At 48.1% G+C, this 21,337-nt stretch overlaps 1 protein-coding gene across 1 annotated transcript in view; it reads right to left on the bottom strand.

Annotated features, from left to right (window-relative positions):
- Positions 1 to 18,536, bottom strand: part of LOC142589735 (transmembrane protein 114) — a 100,379-nt gene extending 81,843 nt beyond the window's left edge. The window contains exon 1 of the mRNA XM_075701302.1: positions 17,355 to 18,536. Coding sequence (XP_075557417.1) covers positions 17,355 to 17,595 — 241 coding nt within the window. The 5' untranslated portion in view covers positions 17,596 to 18,536. The remainder of the gene's footprint in view (positions 1 to 17,354) is intronic.
- Positions 18,537 to 21,337: the final 2,801 nt, after the last annotated feature.

Raw genomic sequence — 21,337 nt, 5'->3', positions numbered from 1 at the left:
GCTTCGCTGAAACGCATGAAGCGAAAGGAAAGTCACGACACTCTTCCGTACCCTGTCTCGTTTCTTTTCTTCTCGGCTCTCCGGTTTGTTTCGTTATCTCACACCGCCCCGAAGCCTCCGCTCCACGCCTTTTTTGCTTCGAAGCGGCCGAAGGCCTCCGAAGAATAAGAACGTTCGCTCGCATAGAGTTAGTTGGCCGCTCTCATTGCAGACGCGCGCCGTACTTGCCGCACAGCATACGACGCCAACAGAAAACGCACGAGCGCTGGGGCAGACTGCAGTGAACTGTGCTCGCTACAGCCGTCCAGACGACGGCGATGAAAACGCGCGTAGGGTGCAGACGACAGCGAACTGGCTCGGCTACAGCAGACGACAATAACGCACGGGGCTTGCTAGCAGACGTCGGCAAACGCGGACAACGGCGCGTGAAAGCAGCGTCGTCTGCATGCCGCCTACCGTTGGCCAATCGTCGTCTGCGACGAGGTGAAAAAAGCTACAGATGAAGAGAGAGAGCGCGAGCGAGAGTGCAGCCTATGCAAATTCCAGCGCCTTATGTACCGAGTGTTCGCCCTCGCTCGCGGCGGCACCGCTAGGAAAAACCGGGGCAAGCCTTGGGAGGAGCGGGTCGCGTTTTTTGTTAACGAGCGATGAGAGAGGGAGCTGGCGACGAGAAAACAAAAGGGTCGCCGCCGGCGCAGAAGGCACGAACGGCGTTGCATTGCGGAAGCGGGTCGCCACTTGCGAGGGGGCGCCACCCTACACCACGACTTCGAGAGCCGCTGCCGTACCTTTCCTATACGCAAAGAAATGACTCCTGAGTTGTGCAACTAATATGCTCAAATGCCCCTAACAACGTACTTCTGATCTCGTTTTTCATCTTAAAGCATTCTTCTGTCGTTATCACTGTTTAAGCATATATCCTCAAACAGCGGGTTACGCTAGAGTAACGAGCTGCCTACTATGTAGACTGTCAGGGGAGGTTAGGTGTATGTTACACTCTTAGGATGAATGAAGACGCTAAGACCCTTCGAAAAGTGCGACAGATGCAAATTAATGCGCACAGCAAAATCAGGAAAAGAAAATATCAAAATTTGTGTTTTCACAATATTTTCGGTCCTATATATGCAACCACGCCAAGCTAAGTTAGTCTGGTCAATATTGTAGCGAAGTGACGCAGCCGTGAAATATCAGACGCATCAACTCACCAGGGAGACGGAAGATGAATGGGGATGAGCTCTGGCAGGGGAAAGTCCAAATCCGCAGGTACGACGACGAGAGTAGCATTTGAACAACTAGATTTATTCCCTTGGCATTTACCTTAAGTTTAAACTGTACAAAAATATTTACAAGCAAAACGATGTCATACCCGTCGTCGTCGGCCTGCCTGACCGGCCTGGTCTCCCCTGGTGAAGTTGCGCCGTGTCTGCTGCGGTCTACTTGCTCACCCTAAACTACCCCAAACTATTCCTTAAATAAGTTTCCCCAGCATCCAAGAGACACTTTTCTCCACCAATGGGCTACTTCGTTACTCCGACCAATCAGGCAAGCCGACATCATCCAATAAGCGGCAGAGTTCAAGGGGTCAAGAAATGGTCGCGTCAGCACGCCTTACACAAAAGCACTCTGACCATAACTAATCGGCTTTTGACAGCCGAGCGTGGGAAGACGACGCGACATGTGCAGGTGTGACGTCAGGGGCGGCGGCCGCGCGGCAGCACTGTCCGCGGCGCCGTCGAGGTCATTTGTGTACAATGGTTTGCCCCGCGTCAAGGACCCCACAAAATTCCCCGAAAGACAGCAAAGAGGGCCGCGGTACACTCTCTTCGCGACAATATGTCTGCCCAACATTTTCATGGCACATGACTTTTTTTCTGGGCAACAGAAGTGAAGTCATTGCCGTGCTTATAAAAACACGGTAACAATCAGAAAGATATTCATGGCGTAACGCTTTGCTGTTCCTGCTTTTCTTTCCCTTTTACCATCATAATACTTTTTCTTCCATTAATTTATTGGCTGCAACACGCCATACATAGGCAAAGATGTGTCGCTTTGGCGGGTGGCAACAGCAAGCTAGTTTGACCTAACAAGGACGCTTGATTATTCAGGCAACTGCCTTCCCAAGACATCGCTGAGAGTCACGGTTCCTTTTTTTTTTTTTTTTTAACGACATCGAATAATTTCATATCAACACGCGTTTCTTCCGAGCCATACAATAGCCCAGAGTTGAAAAAAAAAAAAGGGGGGGGGGGAGGGGGTACGGCTTCCTGCACTGACAAGAGTACATACGTACAGTCGATTACACTAACAAGTAACCCAGACATCGAAGGTCATTGTGCGCGAGCGATAAGATTTCTCTGTTCCCGACCAACAGCAGCCATCTCGTCAGTTCGCAATCGTTCACAACGCTGACAAGCTGATCGTTACTGAAAAATTTCGTGGGCACCGTTTTCTTTTTAAGTGTGATGACTAATTAAAGACTAATTGCAGACTAATTAGTTTCGTACATTCGAGTCCAAAACTCAGCGAACCAGTTGGTGCCGCGAGAGATCTGAATTCCTTCGATAAGTGAACCCAAGCACGCCGACGATAACAGGTCCACCATTCACTTCAGTCGGACAGCGAAGATACGTTTATACGCGTCTAAACTGCCGGTCTCACACTGAGACCGCGAGGTTATATTCACCTCTTCCAAATGTGTCCGACAACGCGCTTTGTTATCCGGCTCTTCCGTTGCAACGTCGGTCCAGTTAGTTTTGTCCCCAAGTGTACTTATACGGGCGTCCCTGGTACGACGCGCGTACCTCCTTTCTTAACCGCGATCATTTTTCGCGTCTTGCAGTTCTCTCAGAATACAGCCATCTATACTCGACTTCTCTCGCGCGGAACACAAGGTCCACAAACTTTCTTCCCCGAGTGCACGTTATTTAATTATGGGCGCCGCGGCCACAATCAGACCCGCGCGCCTACTTCCTCGATCGCTTTCAACTTCCCCACACGCGTGGCGATTCAGCCATTCCAAAGAATAACGTTTCTTTTTATGTTGTCTAAGAACGAAGCATACTTAGCCCGCAAGGCCACCCACAATCGTGTGTATATTTCTTTGTTTCTCCAAAACGTTATCCTCCCACGACCTTTCCCTGCTGTGGGAGAATGCCGCAACCGAGACAGGCTCACCGTTCGTTTAACGAAAGAAAGAAAGAAAGAAAGAAAGAAAGAAAGAAAGAAAGAAAGAAAGAAACGTGTTTAAGCCCACCCAAACCAATGCGTCGTCCTTTATAAAGCCGAGGTAAACGCGTTTCCGGTAGCCTCCGAAAACAATGCATTCTCCAGACCGGGGAATAAAACCAAGCAAGTAAAAAAAAAAGAACTAAAGAAACGGCGGTGCCCCATTCTAAGCGTCCTCTGTAGAGTCCTTCCTTCCTCCATGGTAGCGAGAGCAAGAAGGGATCAGAGAGCCTCCGAATTCCTCCTCCGTCCGGTCAGGCCGACCCACCGAAGCATCGCGCGGCAAATCGCCTCTCGGCCCAGGACACAACAATCGAAACGAACTTCTTATTCCCGACCCGCCGCTTCTCGATTTCCATGTGGGTCAAGTTTCCCGCCGTTTTTTTTTTTTCCAGCCTCCCCGCTTCCCACGTCCGCCGTGGTTCACCGCTTCGGCCTCTTCGCGACCTTAGCCAGACGTGGTCACGGCAGATATAGTGTGTACGATCTTGAAGGCTATTATACACTTCGGTGTTTTAGTGACGCGCGAATAGCGTTGGATGGGATAAACACCTGGCGGGTACTATTTTTTCTCTCCTCCACCTCGTCATCTTTCACTCGCCCTTTGTCCTTTCCCAGCGCAGGGTAGCTAACCGGGCTCGGCGCCCGCCACCGTAGCACGGTGGCTATGGCGTTGCGCCGCTGCACAGCAAGGTCGCAGGTTCGTTCCCGGCCACGGCAGCCGCATTCTGATGTGAATGAAGTAAGAAACGCACGTGTATGGCTAGATGTAGGCCCGCATTAAAGAACTCCGGCTGGTAAGACTCCATCCGGAGTGCCTCCGGCCCCGCCCCCAACTCCTACCACCCCCCTACACACATACACACAATACGGCATGCCTCATAATCAAATCGTGGTTCTGGGACGAAAAAAAAAAGCGAAATTTGTTTGCTTGGGGAGGAAAGGGGGAGGGGGGTAATGTCTGCCTTAATCTCTCCACAAGAACCGATTCATAACTGAACAGAATAGATAACTGAATAACATTATGTTCGCGTTTAGCATCCCTTGAAGTGTCTTGGGGTAATTAGAGAACAGCGCTGCTGAAGTTAAGGCGCACACACAAAACGTGAACACCAGCAAAGACAATCGATGTCTCGGGATAGCCGGTTTTAATCTCCCCATCTGTGCCTGCAGTTTTGAATGGGACAAAGAAAAATGAAATTAGCCATGTTAGCAGATTACTCATCTACAATACAACAACAAAAAAGGCCGCTCGTGCCGTGCATGATAAGAAGCTTGCTAAGCCAGAAAGGACGCTGAAAGTAGGAGCCGGTGGAGACCTAGGCCGCTATCTTGTACACGTTCGAAAAGCCGACGTTCGATTTCGCCGATATCGCGGCCTAGGCCAATCTAGTCCAATCGCGTGAGGCGAAATCGAACGTCGGCTTTTCGAAAGTGCACAAGATAGCGGCCCTAGTCTCGAATTTCGAACGCTGGCCCGTCGTGACGTCATAGATTTGGACGGCGTCTACTTAGACATCGTCGAATTCGGCCATATTGTCAAATTCAGGAATGGCGGCGTTTCGAGCCAATCGGAGAAAGCTTAGAAGCTCTCTGGGCCAATCAGAGCAGACAAGATGGCGAACTCAACGTGGTGGAATTCGACAACAGTATAGCCAAGGTGCACCAAACATTGTATTCCAAATAAAGCCATAAACTGAACTTGGCAATCTTCAAGAACCATTTACTAAGCCGCAACGGCCCAAGCAGCTGATGCCCAAACCTGTGACTCAGCGAAAGTTTCCCCCCCTCATAGTAACAGGAACAGATCTCGAAGGCTATGCTATTGCGTATTGTATGCGCTGGAAGTGATTGCAGAGTCGGAAACACGTCACCACTGACACGTTTTTTTAGGCACCACCCATACGAAAAGACACAACGCCATTCGTGATGTCACACTGACGTACAGGCGCTGGGGTATCGACTGGATTCAAAAAGTGGTACTTTTATCTTTTACTTCATATTCTCTTATTAATCTGTTATCGCAAGACTAACGAAATTTGAGTTTTTAAGGACTAATCTGAGTTAGCGTTTCTCTTTACAGTGCCTCTTTAAACAACAACTAAGAGTCACTGACCGAACCGCTCAACCGTGCATAAAACCCTTGCCGAGGGTTTTATGCACGAGGGACTTGCCGATGTTGCCAAGGATGACTATACGTCCAGAACACTCGGACGCGACGCTTAAAGGCTGTTCCGGTGTTGAACACTGCACGATACGATTAGTGGCGGCGTTTTCTTTCTTCCGAAGGTAACTTAAGCGAGATGGGAAGCGGTGTCGTGGCGCATGAAGGGAAGAAAATCACAATAATAAAGATACGGTTGAGCGCTTAGACATCGACGCAGTCTTTTTTCTTTTGTTTTTCATGTAAAACCCCAGCTTGCTGCAAAAGCTATAGCGCTGAAGCGCCAGCGGATTCGCGGTAGAATTAACGGAAGAAAGCCCCCATGCACTGCGGACTCGCACCGCGGCAACGAAAGGCACGCACATGCACGCACACAAACGTGTGCAAATGTGCGTGTGTGCGCCTGTGTGTAACGTGCTAGAGCACTTGCAGGAATATACATAATCCTCGAGTTTTCGTGAAATGTAATGATTTCTGGCGACTGTCGTATAAAAGGAGTGAAATCACACGCTTTCTTTCTCTCTCTCTCTCCTTTCAGCGCTTTCTCCCCGGTTCGTAGTTTTTTTTTTTTTTTTTCCTTTTTCGTAAGCTGGCGATGTTTAGCTGCCCACACACGCCCCTGCCGACTCGAACGCAGTCCGGTTTGACCGCGTTTTAGCGCATAGTTCCCCGTCAATCACTCGCCCATGTGTGCCCTCATCTTGCGTGATAGGACGCCGCCTCACAACAGGCCGCTCGTTCATCGGACGCCAAAGCATTCGCGCGGCGTGGGTCAGGGGATCGGCGTGTCGCGCTGCTGACTCAACGGATCGGCGGCCACTTGAAAAAAAAAAAAAATATGCGTGCAGGGTGTGGGGTACGGGCAAACGCTAAGGGCGGACGACGTCGTGTGTGTGTGTGCGTGCGTGCGTGCGTGCGTGTGTGTGTGTGTGTGTGTGTGTGTGTGTGTGTGTGTGTGTGTGTGTGTGTGTGTGTGTGTGTGTGTGTGTGTGTGTGTGTGTGTGTGTGTGTGTGTGTGTGTGTGTGTGTGTGTGTGTGTGTGTGTGTGTGTGTGTGTGTGTGTGTGAGAGAGAGAGGTGACTTTAAAGAGAACATGGAAGAGATAAGTGCAGTGCCGTAACTGACTCTCAGTGGAGGACACCTCAACGGCACTGTACGGGGAAAGGGGTGCGGGGAGAAAAAGATGAAGAGAGAGGAAAGGAGAAGGCAAAAAAATCGCAGTTGCGTCGGACCCCCTAGGCTGCTGACGCACCCAGGAAGAACGCTTGCCGATTGGTCGGCGACGGCTTCGCGTCGTCCAATCACGGTGTAGATATGATAATCAACGGTCATACTGTATAGCCCGTGGAGTTTCCTAACAAATTATTCGTGTGCTTCAACAGTTTCGCAAAACCTAAAATAACTTGCTCTTAGGACAGGCTGGTTGATACTTGAAGCCATGTATAGCGCGAATAAAACCGACACAAATGATTTTTAAATGCTTTTGTTTTCTTTACAGTGATGAATCAGTGCGCATACGCACCATTTTGTGTCAGTGGTCTTTTAAGGGTAGTAAAAAATCAGTTATGAGTGTAGCGCCCACTGACCGGTCTTGTGTTCTTTTCGTGTTTTCTTTTTTCCACGCCACAATGGCTTCACGAAATCGTTCAGTTATCATGGAAATGACAGTTAGTACATGTATTTGTCTATATTCTTCGTTTTTGTGGCTTCAAACGTTCTCATGGGGTCATTTATTACACTTTTGTCTTTATCAATTTCCAAGCACAGGTAGTTTTCTAAACGCAGCAATTGGCAATTCAGTCGCTGCCAACATGAGTGATCATTGCGAATCGCTGTTCATAAGGCAATATTTTGTTGGAAATGGCAAATCTGCAAGGTCGCGAAGTCGTTTGAATCAAGAAGGACGAATTTTAGACAAATCCATGTATGCTAAACATCATTTTTATACTGTCCGAACCGCCATATAAGTTGCGCCTCCCGTAGACCAGTGTTGAGTAACTGATTTATCAGTAGATTTACTGATTTGTTCATTTCCCCTCCCCACGTGTAGGGTAGCAAACTGGACTCAGTCTGGTTAACCTCCCTGCCTTTCCTTCTTCCCTTCTCTTCTTCTCTTTCTTTAATAATTAAGTGATAAAGTTTCAGAATCTATTGGTTCTTACTGTGCCAGAAAAAGACGACATTGACATCAATTACTCCTTCAAGATTTCCAAGTTTTCCCCTACTTGCTGTGAAATATACTACTTTTATAATCGATATATTCTAAAGCTCAATCAAATTTTAAAACTGCACTCGAACAAAGAACGCTAAGTTTTCTTTTCATTTCTATAGGCTTAAGCATAGATAAAAACACAGTGAACATTTGATCAGCGGTATAGCACATGTAATCTGAGCCCCTTCCAAAACTGGTTTGAAGGTAAAAAACGAGGTGTCTTTTTAATAGTTATTGCGTTTGAGATTTGCGGTGCGCCATTTACTAGGTGTTGCTGCTTCGCAGGTGGCACATTGTAAAACTAACAATAACCACCGGAACCCGAGGTTCGTAACGAGGTTTTACCGTATTTTGAACGGAGTGATTGCTGGCAGGGGTCAGCAATAACTCCGTTCAAAATACGGTAAAACCTCGTTACAACGAAGGTGAATGGAGAACAATAATTACTTCGTTATATCTATTGTTGCATGTAGTGCAAAATGAGTCTCTATCAGCATTTCGATGGGAACTTTGCTTACTTCGTTATATGCATTATTTCGTTATATACCGTTTCATATAACAAGCTCTGACTATCTTTTACGCCAACATAAAACAACAAGGAATGCTGATATCTACTGACCTTTGTTCAGAAATCTACGACTTTTATTTATCTGTGCCAAGTTGGCAACATCGCTGTAGACACTAGCGCCACAGTTTCCTGCGGAACATTTTTCGTAAAGCTTAAGAGGAAGCTTTAGCTCGGGCTCAACTCCAACGCGGAATATTCAAATACATGTAAAACGCAGAAACGCTTTCCTGAGATAACCCCTGTACCGATTTTAATGAAATTTGCTGCATTTGAAAGAGAAAGTTAAATTCTAGTGACTGTTGGAAGCGGAATATCGATTTAGGGCCTGAATGTTGCGAAAACGATTTTCAGAAATCCGGAAATTCTAAGAATATAGAAACACGAAGTTTACAAATTAATAGCTCTGCATCAAGAACGTCAAGAACACATAGCGCTGTTCTGTAAACGGCATCCATTAGGTTATTCAAAGCGGACAAATTTCATACGTCATTTTATATCTTGCGTGAATTCGTTACGTTGTGTATAAGGGTTCTGCAAAGGCTGCATTTACACATTACTAATTTTTTTTTTAGATTCATGTGCAACATATTAATTTTGTCCGCTTTAGATGTACTATTTGACGCAATTCACAAAAATGTGATATCAGTTCTCACTGCAGAGTTACAGAGTTGTAAACTTCTATTGTTTCGTTTTCTAAAACTTTGCGTTTTCTTTTTTTGCCAACATTTCATAAAAAATTCACGACCTAAATCAAGAATTCGAAACGAACGGTCACTAGATTTTAAGTTTTTCTTTTAAATGCAACAAACCTCGTAAATTTTAGTGCCATTGTTGCCGAGGAAAACCAATTCTCCTTTTACATGTACTTATATAGGAGCACCCGAGTTAAAGCTTCCTCTTATTGGTTGAGCCAAGTCCGTTTTAAGCCAATCGTGAAGCACTCCGATCCGATGCGCTGCCGGCTTTGCGAACTACGTCTAACCTAGCATAGTCTCCGAGATCGGGTGGCGCGCACTGCCCGATCTCGGAGGCCATGAATGAACTCGGCGCAGCGGGCTTGCGTCAGCCAATCAGTAACGAGAGCCAATTGTGCGTTCTAAGAAGGGAGAGCAGCTAGTCCATTGTGCCCCACCAATACTTTCGTGAAGCTTCCATAGAACGGTGTTGCACGGAGGGAGATCCGAGGACGCCGGGACAATGGAAGAGACCCCCCCCCCCCCCTGTTTGGGTTCTCCATTCTGATTGGCTGAAACGACCAGTCACTTTCGCTGCCTTACATTGCACGCTGTCGGTGAGACACGATTAGCCGACGCCTGCTGCACGCTTTTCAAGAGACGAACGAAATATATGAAAGCTGGCGGTGGATGCTTGGCCCCTTGTTCGTTGTCTGCTCATTGTTACTTTCGTTTTCTTATATGTATAGTTGTCGTTTCGTAATCACGATCGTGCACGAGGCCTTTGGAGCTTACGTCACTGCAGCGTTAGGGTGTAACTCGTATTCAGCCGGGCTTTTCAGCTATCGGAACAATGAGGCCCGCCCTGCACCCGATCATATATTATCCGGAAATCGACACGCGGTTCGAATATGCTGAATAATGGCCGGTGTTGCGCGGAATAGCACCCCCTGTAGAGAATCTGCGGTGCTCGTCGTTCGGAGAGCTCAAGCGCGCACCCTAATGCATCACAAAGGGGCGGTGTGGTTTGCAGGCGATCGGAGATATATAAAAACAACTCGGGGGGGGGGGGGGGGTGGCATGTGTTGATCTGTATCGACATATGTATCTATATGGAACCACCGATCGAGCTGGAGACGGATGCCTGGTATTTTTCTCTCGAGCTGTGCGTCCGTAAGCTGGTGCACGCACATATGCGTTGATCAATGACCGAATTTTCTAGGTATAAGGTAACTTCATAATTTTCAAATGATTGGATGGAAATAACACCTCTCACGCTCCGCGTTCAGCCTGCCATGAACGGTGAATGATTGTACGAGCGTCCAATAACGGAAACAATGAGAAATACGTGCATTGTGTCTCAGGTGAAATATGTACACCAAGTGGGCGGAATCTTTTGGCTGCACCTGGTGGTTAATTTCTATTTTCTCTCCTGTCTCATTTAGCGTAAGCACTGAAGTGTCTACGGGGCAGGGCGTTCGTCTGCTAACAGACGACGGAAGGGAGAGAGCCCTATTACGGCGAGGTGGGGGGGGGGGGGTGCAGTGAACCGCGAAAGAGCTAGCACGCGCCCCTCTGGCAGCACCGTCTGCTCCACGTGGGCGTCACTGACTGTTTGAGCGACATATCTCTCCTCTCGTCGGCGAAGCGAACGTAGGCGTCATGCACGCCCGGGACGGAAGTGGAAATGCGCCGTCTGCATCCGTCCACGCCGCTGTGCATTCCAATGAAGCGCCACCCTCTTACACCGATCTCTCTCCTCAGGGCGTATTACATGGTGCAGGCGATCACAACACTCACAAAAGTCGAAACACACACGAGCAGACAGCTTACGCAGAACGTGCCGTTCTTCCTACGGCGCAAATTGGATCCGCAACCCAAGCAAAACTGCCACGGGTATAAGCAGACGATCGAATCGGTGGCAACAACAGACGGCGTTCTTGTCACGCGGCCAGGGAGGCAGGCCGTCCGTTTCCCGCCGCCTGGCGACGGGACAAGCGTTACAAATCGTACAAATTGCACTATTCCGCTTGGTAGTAGTTTTGCCATTTCCTTCGATCTGTTTTTGGTAACTAGGAAGATTGTTGTCGCGAGCAGGTATACGTGCGGCTCTCTCACGAGGAAGAAAAGGTGGCATTCCTTGTTCTTGCAGGCATGCAGTCTCCGGGAGCTACAGTTCGGCACAGCTGTGATTTCTTTCGTCTTTACCGCGAAGACCCATGCACTTCATCGGTGTCCAAATTTGGACCAGTCAAGGATAACTGAAACAAGTTGACTTTGGGTGTTTATGCGAAGCAGGATTAAAGCGACCAGTCTCGTATGTATCCATCGGTCACGGTCAACGCGATGCCTACGAAACATCGCTTCAAATTGTGCTTGCGTACTGTGGTCAGTTTTTGGAAGCTAGGTAACTTTCACGGCAACTACAGCCAGGAACTCACCGAATTTCTCCGTTTGAGCAACTGTTCATCGTCTGTTCACTACCATAACCCACGTCACAATTCGCTGACCTTCAAACACTCGTCTAATTAGCGCTCCTACAGGCTAGATTTCGCAAGCCCTACAATAGTAGTCCTCTCGCAATAATGCAACGCGTCCGTGCAGCTGGCGGCGTAACCTGTTATACACAAACAGCAGACGGCATTTCGCAGCGGACAAACGGCCCATCGTCTGCTTCCCCTCTCGCAATGGCGTCACAAAAGTGCAGCAGACGACCGAAAGAACGACGCGATCAGCGAAAGCAGACTGCATTTTTTTTTTTTTTTTTCACGTAGGACAACAGCAGACGATCTGCTTCCTTTCCTACCGTGGCGTCACAGCAACGCCCAGCGGACGACAGAAACAGCACGAAACAGACGACCATCGGGTGACCGAAACAGAAGACCGAAAGCAGCAGCATCGTCTGCTTGTCTTGTCGTGGCGACGCAACCAGAGAAAGCGCCGCCATGACGCTGCCGCCGCTCCACCGAGGCGGCCCGGGTACATACATAGCGGTTGTTCGTTCTCCGAAGAGGAAGCGCACGTGTGTGTGCCCGCTTCGGGCCCGTCCTCTAATCTTGAAGAACAAGTTTCGCGCGGTGGGCCTTACTTTTGGAGCGTGTCGGAGGAGGCGAGGGATGCCCGCGAGTGAGTGCGGCCACTTCCTCGTCGCCATGCCGACCGAAAAGCTCTCACGCCGGGCCTACCTTGGCCCACCACCGGTCCTTCGAACGCCGTGCCGCCGTGGCCGCACGAATAGGGGCTGAAGTTTGTCCAAAACGCGGAATAGCAGGATAAACTCGCATGTTACTCTTTCGCAAGTCTCTATATACTCGGAGCAAACAAATCGTTTATTAGTCGGGAAAAAAAAAGTAGGTGGCGAGGGGGGGGGGGGGGGGGGGGGGGGTGAGGAATGACGTTCAAACTTTTCTTGAATTTTGTGCTCGAACCGCGGCGCCCATTAATTCACCACATTTCTTTGGCACGTTTTCGTGCCTTTGGCTACTTTCTGTGTTGGAAAGCGTTTATCAATCTTGCAGGTTTGTGTTTACCTTTGAATGCCAAAATCTAAGGCGTAACAAAGAGTTGGTTGGAGAACTTCCAAGGCGTCGTGGCGACCGATGCTTAGCTTTTTAACCCGTTTTCTGTTACATCAAGCTATTAATTTTAGCAGCTGCTACAACTCGTCTACTACTATAGAAATATAACTTGCTATTTTCCCATAATATTTTCTCGTTAATATAAAACTGGCGACTTAATATATTCAGGTCGAAATCTATAACGGAACTTAATTGCTAGCGCACATTTTCATCATTGTGCTTTATTTAGCTTGGCACCAACAAGTCACCAGGAGATGTTCTGAAAGATGTTCATCGGACACTTAGATGAGCGTTCACTTGTGGTTTTTGATTGTGAAAGAAGCAACCATACATTTTTTTTTCTTTTTTTTTTTCCCGAGCCGGAATTGCTTTCAAGCTTCGAAGAATGCAAGGGGTCGAGCTGGTACAATGTACGTAATGGATGAAAACAACTTAGGTCCCGTTATGTCACTCTGCGCGGGCCCGCATATAGGGCCGGCTTCGCCCGAGTCCCCGACGTTATAGAAGTTGAGTGTTCTTCGTGTGCGTAGTATGTGGGTAAGACAACAACGTGTGCTTGCCATGCACATGTGGTACTGTCTGACAGATGCATGCGGCACGGTCCACTGTTAAAGGGTAATTGGTATTTTGGAAATGATTACATCCCATTATCGACACGAACACCTCGGCAACAATTCTTAGCCGATATAGGTCTATATAAAGGGTCACATCCGGCACTTGCTACCTGTGAAGTTGATGACACGTTCCAGTATGTTGGTTTGGACAATAATTAGGTGTTCTTTTTAACAGCGGACCACATTGTACATCTGTGGCAGTTGTCCGATGCCTTTCATGAAGACGTCAGGGTAGTGATTTTAATTCTAGAAAGTTATACGAAACTGTGCCCTTTCTTCTAGAACAACGGATGTTGATATCTACCAGGGGAACAGAAACAGTGAGGATATGAGGCTCTTGTACTTTCATTGTAATAACTAAACCCCCCTTACTCAATGCCCTTTGGGCCTGTAACGTATTTTAAATAAATAAGTAAATAAATTTATTTATTTCCTTCTAGAAGGCGATTTTTGTTTTTTCGTAGACAAAAACTCATATACAAAGAGAGTAGGATATCTCGACTGATACAAGTAATGAGCAACCCGTTATAAACAGGCGGAATACACGCAGAAGGCAAAAGCATACGCGTAAGAGAACTGGCTGGCGAAGAAAGTACGGGACATCTCTAAAACATCCAGCGCCTGCTCAGATACATACCCCTAGTCTTTATTTCAAATGCCTATCATCTCACGCACAGAAGCTGTCTGGTCCGCGATACGGCATTCTTGCGTAGTGCAGGCTAGAAATGGCGAGAACGGCCTCGAAATTCGTGGAAACAGATGCGATCGACAGATACGCGGAATTCCCCACCGTCTGCTAGAAAAGGCGCAGCTTCTCCTGTCCGGATCTGCCTTCTGTTCGTTTCGCTGCTTGGTGCAATAGCAGAAGACACTGAAGAAAAAGAAAGTGGACTTCAATGCATTCGTTTCCCGCACATCCGACTAGTAATCTAGGCTCTACTCTACCAACATGAAACCTATTGTCATTTGGCGCTAGTCAGTTAGGTACTAGCCACATTCCTATCATAGCTGTTCCGCGTAAGTTAGTTGAAGCGTTCGGAAGGTTGCGCTGCTAGGGTTGCCGAACATAGCGTACTTTACCTTTTATTTATTTATTTTTTGCGGAGTAACCCATGCTTTCCAGACTGTCTCCTTTGTGACCGTTACTCTTTCGTCTTATTTGTGATTTGTACCATTACATCCAGTGTGGCCGATCCCCCTAGGAGGTGTGTTAACATGCCTCAGTTAATTTTAAATCAGTTAATTGGTAATTGCACGTCTATGATAAATTGCACTTCTATACAGAATGAAAGCTTCCGCTCTGACCATGAGTAGAGTATCGGTAATCCAAGAAAGAAGAACGCGAAAGCAAAATAAAGGTTACGTACGTCCCCTTGAAGCTCACGCACCATCTCGTCGTGACGGCACAGATTCACAAAGGTCTAGTTCACTGTTTATTGGAAAGGGACGAATACATTGCGTTTCAAAGAACGCAATGTGTATTCAATATAAAAAGAAAGTATCAAAAGAGCCTTCATTTCTTTAACTAGTAATGATTATTTACCCTTTTCCGCCAAATGAATGCAAATATGGTTTCGAAAGAATACTTTACCGACATGAACAGATTTACTGTTGCGATTTAGGGTCCCTGTCTGTCTTCTGCCGCATAACATAAGAGCGTCTGCTGGTCGCAGGGATGTCCGCGCGCTCATAAATGCAAACCGTAATGTTTCCCTCGTCTCAAACAACAAACGGCACGTTCTCGCTAATAACGCCTGCTTGTTGTGGACCTTCCGTTCGTTAAACTCACAGTTCTTCTTTTTTTCTTTTGTCACATAACGAATGAACGCATTACGCTCGCATAGTGCTATAGAGATTACGACAGCGTCAACAGTGTCCACCCATAAAGTGCGGACGTTCGGCCTTTGTTTCCTGAAGCAGTAATGTCATATTCGTTGTGGCGCTTGCAGTTCTGTGCAGACATTTACTCTTCTGTTCTTCTAGCCGTTTAACTATGGCGTTATACGGCGCTTCTGGTCATATATGCGTGTCTCTTCGCGAGCCGCAAAACGCCAGGAACGTCCAGAAGTACGGCTCTCTCGTCTGGAGCAGTACGCCACGTTCTCTTTAACGTCTGCCTTCAACTCTAACAGCTCTTCTATGTGTCATGGTGCACAAAACGTGAGCCAGTAGCGATAAGACATCAATTCGGATGGACCCCCAAAATAACGCGACAGGCTATAGTAACGTGCCCTCGTCAGTCCTTATTAGCTAACAGGTCTACCCACACAAGCCGCTCACCGCGTCAGGCAGGCGCGAGGGACTTTGCTCTAGTTTTTCCGAGGCAAATAACAAAACGAGTAAATGAGCCCGCGATGCATTTGCGATTAGAAGCGGTTCGACAACCGGCGCATATGCCTTTCGCCAACACCAACCCCCGGGCGCGCAACCCGGAAGGTCGAGCGATCGACGTAAAAAACGATTAATACTCGGGCCGGGTTGAAAAATTGAACCAGCTTAGGGACCTGTTCCGAGTGCGGCACCCAAACTAGATCTGGAGCCAAGCCACTGCGACTGCAGATGACTCTTGCGCATTTTTTTTTGTTTATGGTGTTTCTTTAAAGTGGATAGCACCTGATCAAACTGTGCGACTGCGTACATTTTCAAGGAGCACCGACACATTTCCAACTCGTCATTTTTTTTTTTTGCTTAGGAGAAGGTCTCAGAATGGCTAACCTCAGAGCACCTTAATTTAAAGCGCTATGATACAAGCCATTTTTTTTTAATTAAGTAAACATTTCACTATAATGTTTAATTCTTCGAACCAGTGGATTGGTCGTGACGTCATGATACAGTGGCTTGCGCCGTTCCCGCAAGCGTAACAAGATGAAACTTTTTTTCCTGTTTTCTTTTTTTCTACGAGGAACGTTATATCTAGCCTTACTGACGTCATCAAGTTTCGCTCTGAGTTGTGACGTCACGGTAGTGTCGATGACTCCAGGTCCGGCGTTTCGAGGTCATCTTAACCCTTTCAGGCACTGATTATTCGGTTCATTGAAAACTTACTTTCATCGCGTTCCTTGCTTTTTCAGAATCATAACAAAGCGCACAGCTGCAGAACAGATTAACAATTTTCGATTCTTTATTGGAGTTTACAGAACGTGGACTCAATGCGAAAGCTCTCTATAGGGACATCAAATGTGAGAGCGACAGCTATTTTATGTCTAGCAGACTTCCTGGTGGGAAACATTCTGGAAAACAATCAATGTGACCCTGGCACCGAGAGAGAACACCCAACCGTCTACCTTCCCAATCGTTCTACTAAAACATTTTGCACATGTTGTTCAAACTTGCAACGCTATTCCAATCAGAGGGGTTTCAGGATGTATGCAACGCACACATTTTAAATATAATTACTTTCATCAATACATTTGCTGTTGATGCACTACCTTTGTGTACACAATTTCTAAACGTTCGTTTCCAAACGCCCGTATTTGCCTGTTACGTACCGTTCTCCTCGCGCGCGAGAAGCGTATGAGTTTCTTACTTTCGAACGTGTTTCAAAACTCCTTTAAGGACGGTGAAGGAATCTAAACCATCGCAACTGTGTGGAGCTGTCTGTCTTTTCAATTTGTTTTCTCTGTTCAATCAAACTGCACATGCACCTAATGACACGCATACCGGCACGCATACCACAGTATGCGAGTACACTTCTGTTTTGAGTTCTTCGCAAACACCTAGCAGTCATTGTACGAGCGTACGTAACTGTAGCATGTCAACCGAAAGAATCTCAGTAATCGAATCGCCGTGCGCGTTGTATCTGATAGCCTCTTTTCATGCTTGTATCGCGTTTATTTTAATTGCATATATCCGGTTCTTTCGCGTGCAGGTTGTTTCTAGCATTCCGCATAGTTTCCAGCACCACGCTAAGCAGCGAATGACCTATAGCATATTGTTCGCTCTCGGATGCACAAAGTAGTATATCAGGAACTAGAGGTGAACCGGGCATTGAACTTCCAGACGATCCCCTCACACGACCTATCACGGAAAGCTTGCAAAAACGTCGACAGCTGGCATTTTTTACTCGTGTATACGGTTCTACCACACGGTCTATATAAGAGACTATAAGGGTCAAGACGGAGGACAAAGTTAATTGAAGATCGCTGGGACAGGCCTAGCGCCGTCCTGCAGTAGCAATGAAATAAGCTGACGACGAAGACTACTGCGTGGTTCCACCAGGTTCCACTGTACCATCAGCCATACTGGCGGTCATGGGGCTATGTGCTATACAAGACAACCGGATTTCTGCTAAGCGTTCGATCGTTCAATTGAGTACTCACGTCCTTTGGGCTTCTTCTCGGGGAAGCATATTCTGAAGAGACCCGTGTCCCGGCTGAAGTACTCCATTCTCGTCTCGTACGAGCGGTAGTCGTCCGTGTCCTTCTGCAACGTCTGTCTGATGGCTGTCCGGTTGACGCGAGTCTCGAGCCAGTTATCCGTGCCGAAAGAAATGGACAGGCAGGCCAGAGCCAGCACGGCCGTGATGGTCGCTATCGACAGGGTTACCGCTGAGCAGGCCATGATGCTTGTGCAGGGGAATGTGTTCTCGCAGACTCTGGCGAGGATTCTTTGGAGAGGGAACACGGTTCTATAAGCACAAAACACGGCGTGAACAGACGACGTTTATACAAGACCACGTCTGCTAGCTGGGTGCCTCGCAGAAGGACAGAAACAGAAGGCACGAGTTGGGGCGCTGCTGTCTTCTGTCAACCAACGCAGTAGCAGAAGTAGCGTTAGGGTCTTTACTAACGCTCGTCAATTCTCCGTAGACACAGCACACAACAATCTGAGACAGACGGCGATCGGTCGAAATTCTGTGGTGAGGACGGTGTGGTAGTTTGTGAAGGCTTTGTAATGATGACGATGGTGGCTGCTTCGTGCCACCACCTGTTGCTAGTTCCGTCCGCTCGTTCGTTCGCGCAGCGCCCGTCGTCGAGGTGGTCGTCGACTCCCCCACTCACACGCACACACACAAAGGAGGGATTCGGATGGTCGGAGGTTGGCCCGGGGTAGCCTGCCTTGTGGCAGGCAGCGCCGAGCTTTTCGGCGACTTCGAGACGATGACGCCGGTGGCTGCTAGCTCGAAGCGATTCCGTTCTTTCTCTTTTCTCAACGGAACACGCACAGACACTTGTTCCCAAGAGTTGGCAGGCCACCACGCTACTAGTGAGACACCGCTGGCGTCGCTGCAGCGGCGGGCTTTGGTGGAGAGAGACAGAGGGGAGGGATTCGGCAGGTTTCCTCGTCGACCAAACTTCGTCGTCGGTGCGTAGGCAGTACGCTGTACGCTCCCTGGGGGGAGGACGAACGGTGTGTGGTGGGAAGGGCCTGGGAGGGTGGGACCAGCTTCGCCAGAGGCACGTCGCTCTGAGTGAGAAGTGTGCTTGCGAGAAGGAAGGACGAGGGTGCGGGAGAGAAAAATCCCGCCGTAGTCCACGGTACGTACAAGGAGGTTATGGGGGAAGGAAAAAAACGGGGGGGGGGGGAGTGGCGCCGCTGTTGGTTGGGTGGGGGCGAAGGGGGACGCAGAAAATACCTTCTCAGGTCACTCTTCTGCGGTGCAAGAAAGGAGGATGCCGGGAGACCGCTTACCTCGAACGCGCGCCGCATAGCTGCGCCGTTCTTTCGGTCGTCTGTAAAGTCACGTGCTGCCACCTGGTGCACACCGGCGGCGTCTCTCGTGTGTGTACAGGTGGGGAAAATAAAGACAGAGGAGGAGAGAGAAGGCACGAGGTGCTTTGCCAGGACGTGCGCCGCACCCCTCCTGCTGCGTGCTCGCCGCCATGGCGTCATACTCCCGCCGGTGGGTGGCGGTGGCGGCGGATTGTGTGCGTCTTGCGGCGTTTCGCAGGAGGAAAGCTCCTGAGGCATGGTGGTGGTGGTGGTGCCGCGAGGGGAGGCTTATTTCGCTAGCTACAGACGTCGTGCCCTCTCTCTACATCTCTCGCGACCGAGCTGGGCCGTATGGCGACAGCGGCTGCGAGCAACAGTTGGTTGCGCGATCGGGGAAAAAAACGAAAAGAAAGAAAAAGCCCGAGCATACAACGCCTGCGTTGGGCGCTCCGACCGCTGTCTCTTTCCAGGGGTGACGAAGCGGAATCACACTCGTGCACTGCGGTCTACTTTTAAATGGAACACACATTGGTAGAGAAGCACGCGAAAATTGTTTTTTCCCGCTGGCAAGTGCACAATCAGCGGTCTCTTTAGGAAGGTCACTTGTGGTTGGCGGCGTAAACACCTTTGTACACACCTGTGCAGTGCACCGATATAGCTTCAGCGGGCACGCGTAGCTAGAGAGTGAGGAAAGTGAGAGCCACACATTGTCCACGTTGAACTACAACGGTCGCCGGCACTGTGAGTCCGGTGTGCTTGCGACGACTGGCCCGGCAGAGGCATATATGACGCCGGCCAGTGTCGGCGCTATGATAGGACGCCGGCAAGTTGACTGGTCGGTGGGAGTGCAAAGTCTCAAGTAGTTTCAGAATCACAGATAACTAACTGGAGCTGCGCTGGCGTACGTACATTCGACCTCAAAAGTTTACGGGGCCCGGTTTGCATGAAAATTATGAATTTGCGCTCCGTTAGAGCTGACCGATTTCAATTATATTAGGATACAACTCGAAAAAAAAAAAAAACAGGAGTTGGCAACTAATGCACACAGACCGCGCGGGGTTGTCACTCCGCCAGCCAATCACAGAAGCAAACAAAATCGTCGTCATGCGACGATTTCAATATGGCGTCGTACTTCATACTTCCAAAGCGTGCACGTGCTATTCTTCAAAAGTCTTTTCATCGGTGGAAGCGATGAGGTGTGGAACAGACATGGACAAAGTGTATGGGAGTCTGAGCATTTCACTCTTCAAAAGTCGGCGGTACAGTTCATTTCACTGCTGACCCCGTTTTACTCATGCCAACTGAAGTGAAACTTAACAATAAATAGTTGCAGAAAGCATGCGTTTTATTTCAGTTCAATAAAGAATTAGGCTTTCACCGTTCCACTATAGTAGACGAGTGAAAACGTACAAATTACGCGCTTTCAATTTTATTTCTGTGGTTACCGCCTTATTCAGGTAACAGGGAATGTTTGAAGTACGAACTATTTGCAGTCTCGTGGAGGAACAGTGGCTGGCGGTTATGGGGGCGTGGGCGGGGCTTCACTGCAGACTTAAGTTGCAGCCGAGTACAGACGAATAACTGTATACGTCAATTAGACTGCTGCATACTCCAACATTGAATTCAAGGCTATAAGTGCCCGATTTACAATTATTTATACCCTTAAAAGTGAGAATGGGTGTAAATGTGTCTATAACTCCCACCCTTATGATGTCCGTTACATAAATAACACTCTAAGGGTGTTACAGACACATTTACACTCTCTTTCACGTTTAAGTGTGTAAATTATTTTACAGTGTTCGCGGGAATTCGGCTTTTTGCAAATGCTGCGCCCCGTAAGCTTTTTTACGTCAACTGCATTGCGAATCATTAAAGCAGTGCGACAGGACGAACAGACGTAAAAAATGCGAAAACACATAGCCCTGGCTAAAGTAACTGGATTTTTTTACTTGTTAGAAAAACCAAGAGTACAATATAAGTACACAGGGTGTTTCAGAGAACACTATCAAAAATTTTGAAAAATTGCCTTTGGCAGATGGCACAATTTTAGTACACGAGCTGGCCTGCTCGAAGAGGCGGACATTGAAATGCATAATCAACTAATTAACGGAAAATCCTCTAATTACCTTTCTAACTAATTTCCGTATGGCACATATTGCAATTTACAAACTCTAGCGGGTGAAACTGCAAGGTCTATCGACTTGAACATGATTGTGTGGATGACACCATTTACTAGATATGCAGGCGCCGTCAAACTTGAGGTTAAAATGCACTTTCATTCCACATGCTTTCTTAACAAAACGTCGTTTTATGCATTGAAGCACAAAAGTAACTGGAACGCCAGTGCCTTTCTCCGCAAAGTTCTGGTATTAATATCTCGAAAACAGCGTCATCCTGAGAATTCGTTCAAAGTGAATCCCCCCCCTTCTTTTTTTGTCGCGTTTATTTATGTCAACAGTCGAATGTGTGAAATGACACCAACGCAACGCCCTGTTAACCGTGAAAATATGCGCGTGAAATCATTGTCAGTTGTTGTCACGTGTGTTTACACTCCTGTAATAACCCTCTGTTAGCGGCGAGAATTAGGAGTGGCGCCCTCTCGCGAGTGACGTCACGGCCAGGACGCCGCTCGCTCCGGCTCGCTCGGTGT

The sequence above is a fragment of the Dermacentor variabilis genome, chromosome 8, assembly GCF_050947875.1.
Source record: "Dermacentor variabilis isolate Ectoservices chromosome 8, ASM5094787v1, whole genome shotgun sequence".
NCBI classification, from domain to species: Eukaryota; Metazoa; Arthropoda; class Arachnida; order Ixodida; family Ixodidae; genus Dermacentor; species Dermacentor variabilis.
The sequence above is the reverse complement of the archived record's forward strand: the minus strand, read 5'-3'. Positions and strand labels throughout refer to the sequence as shown.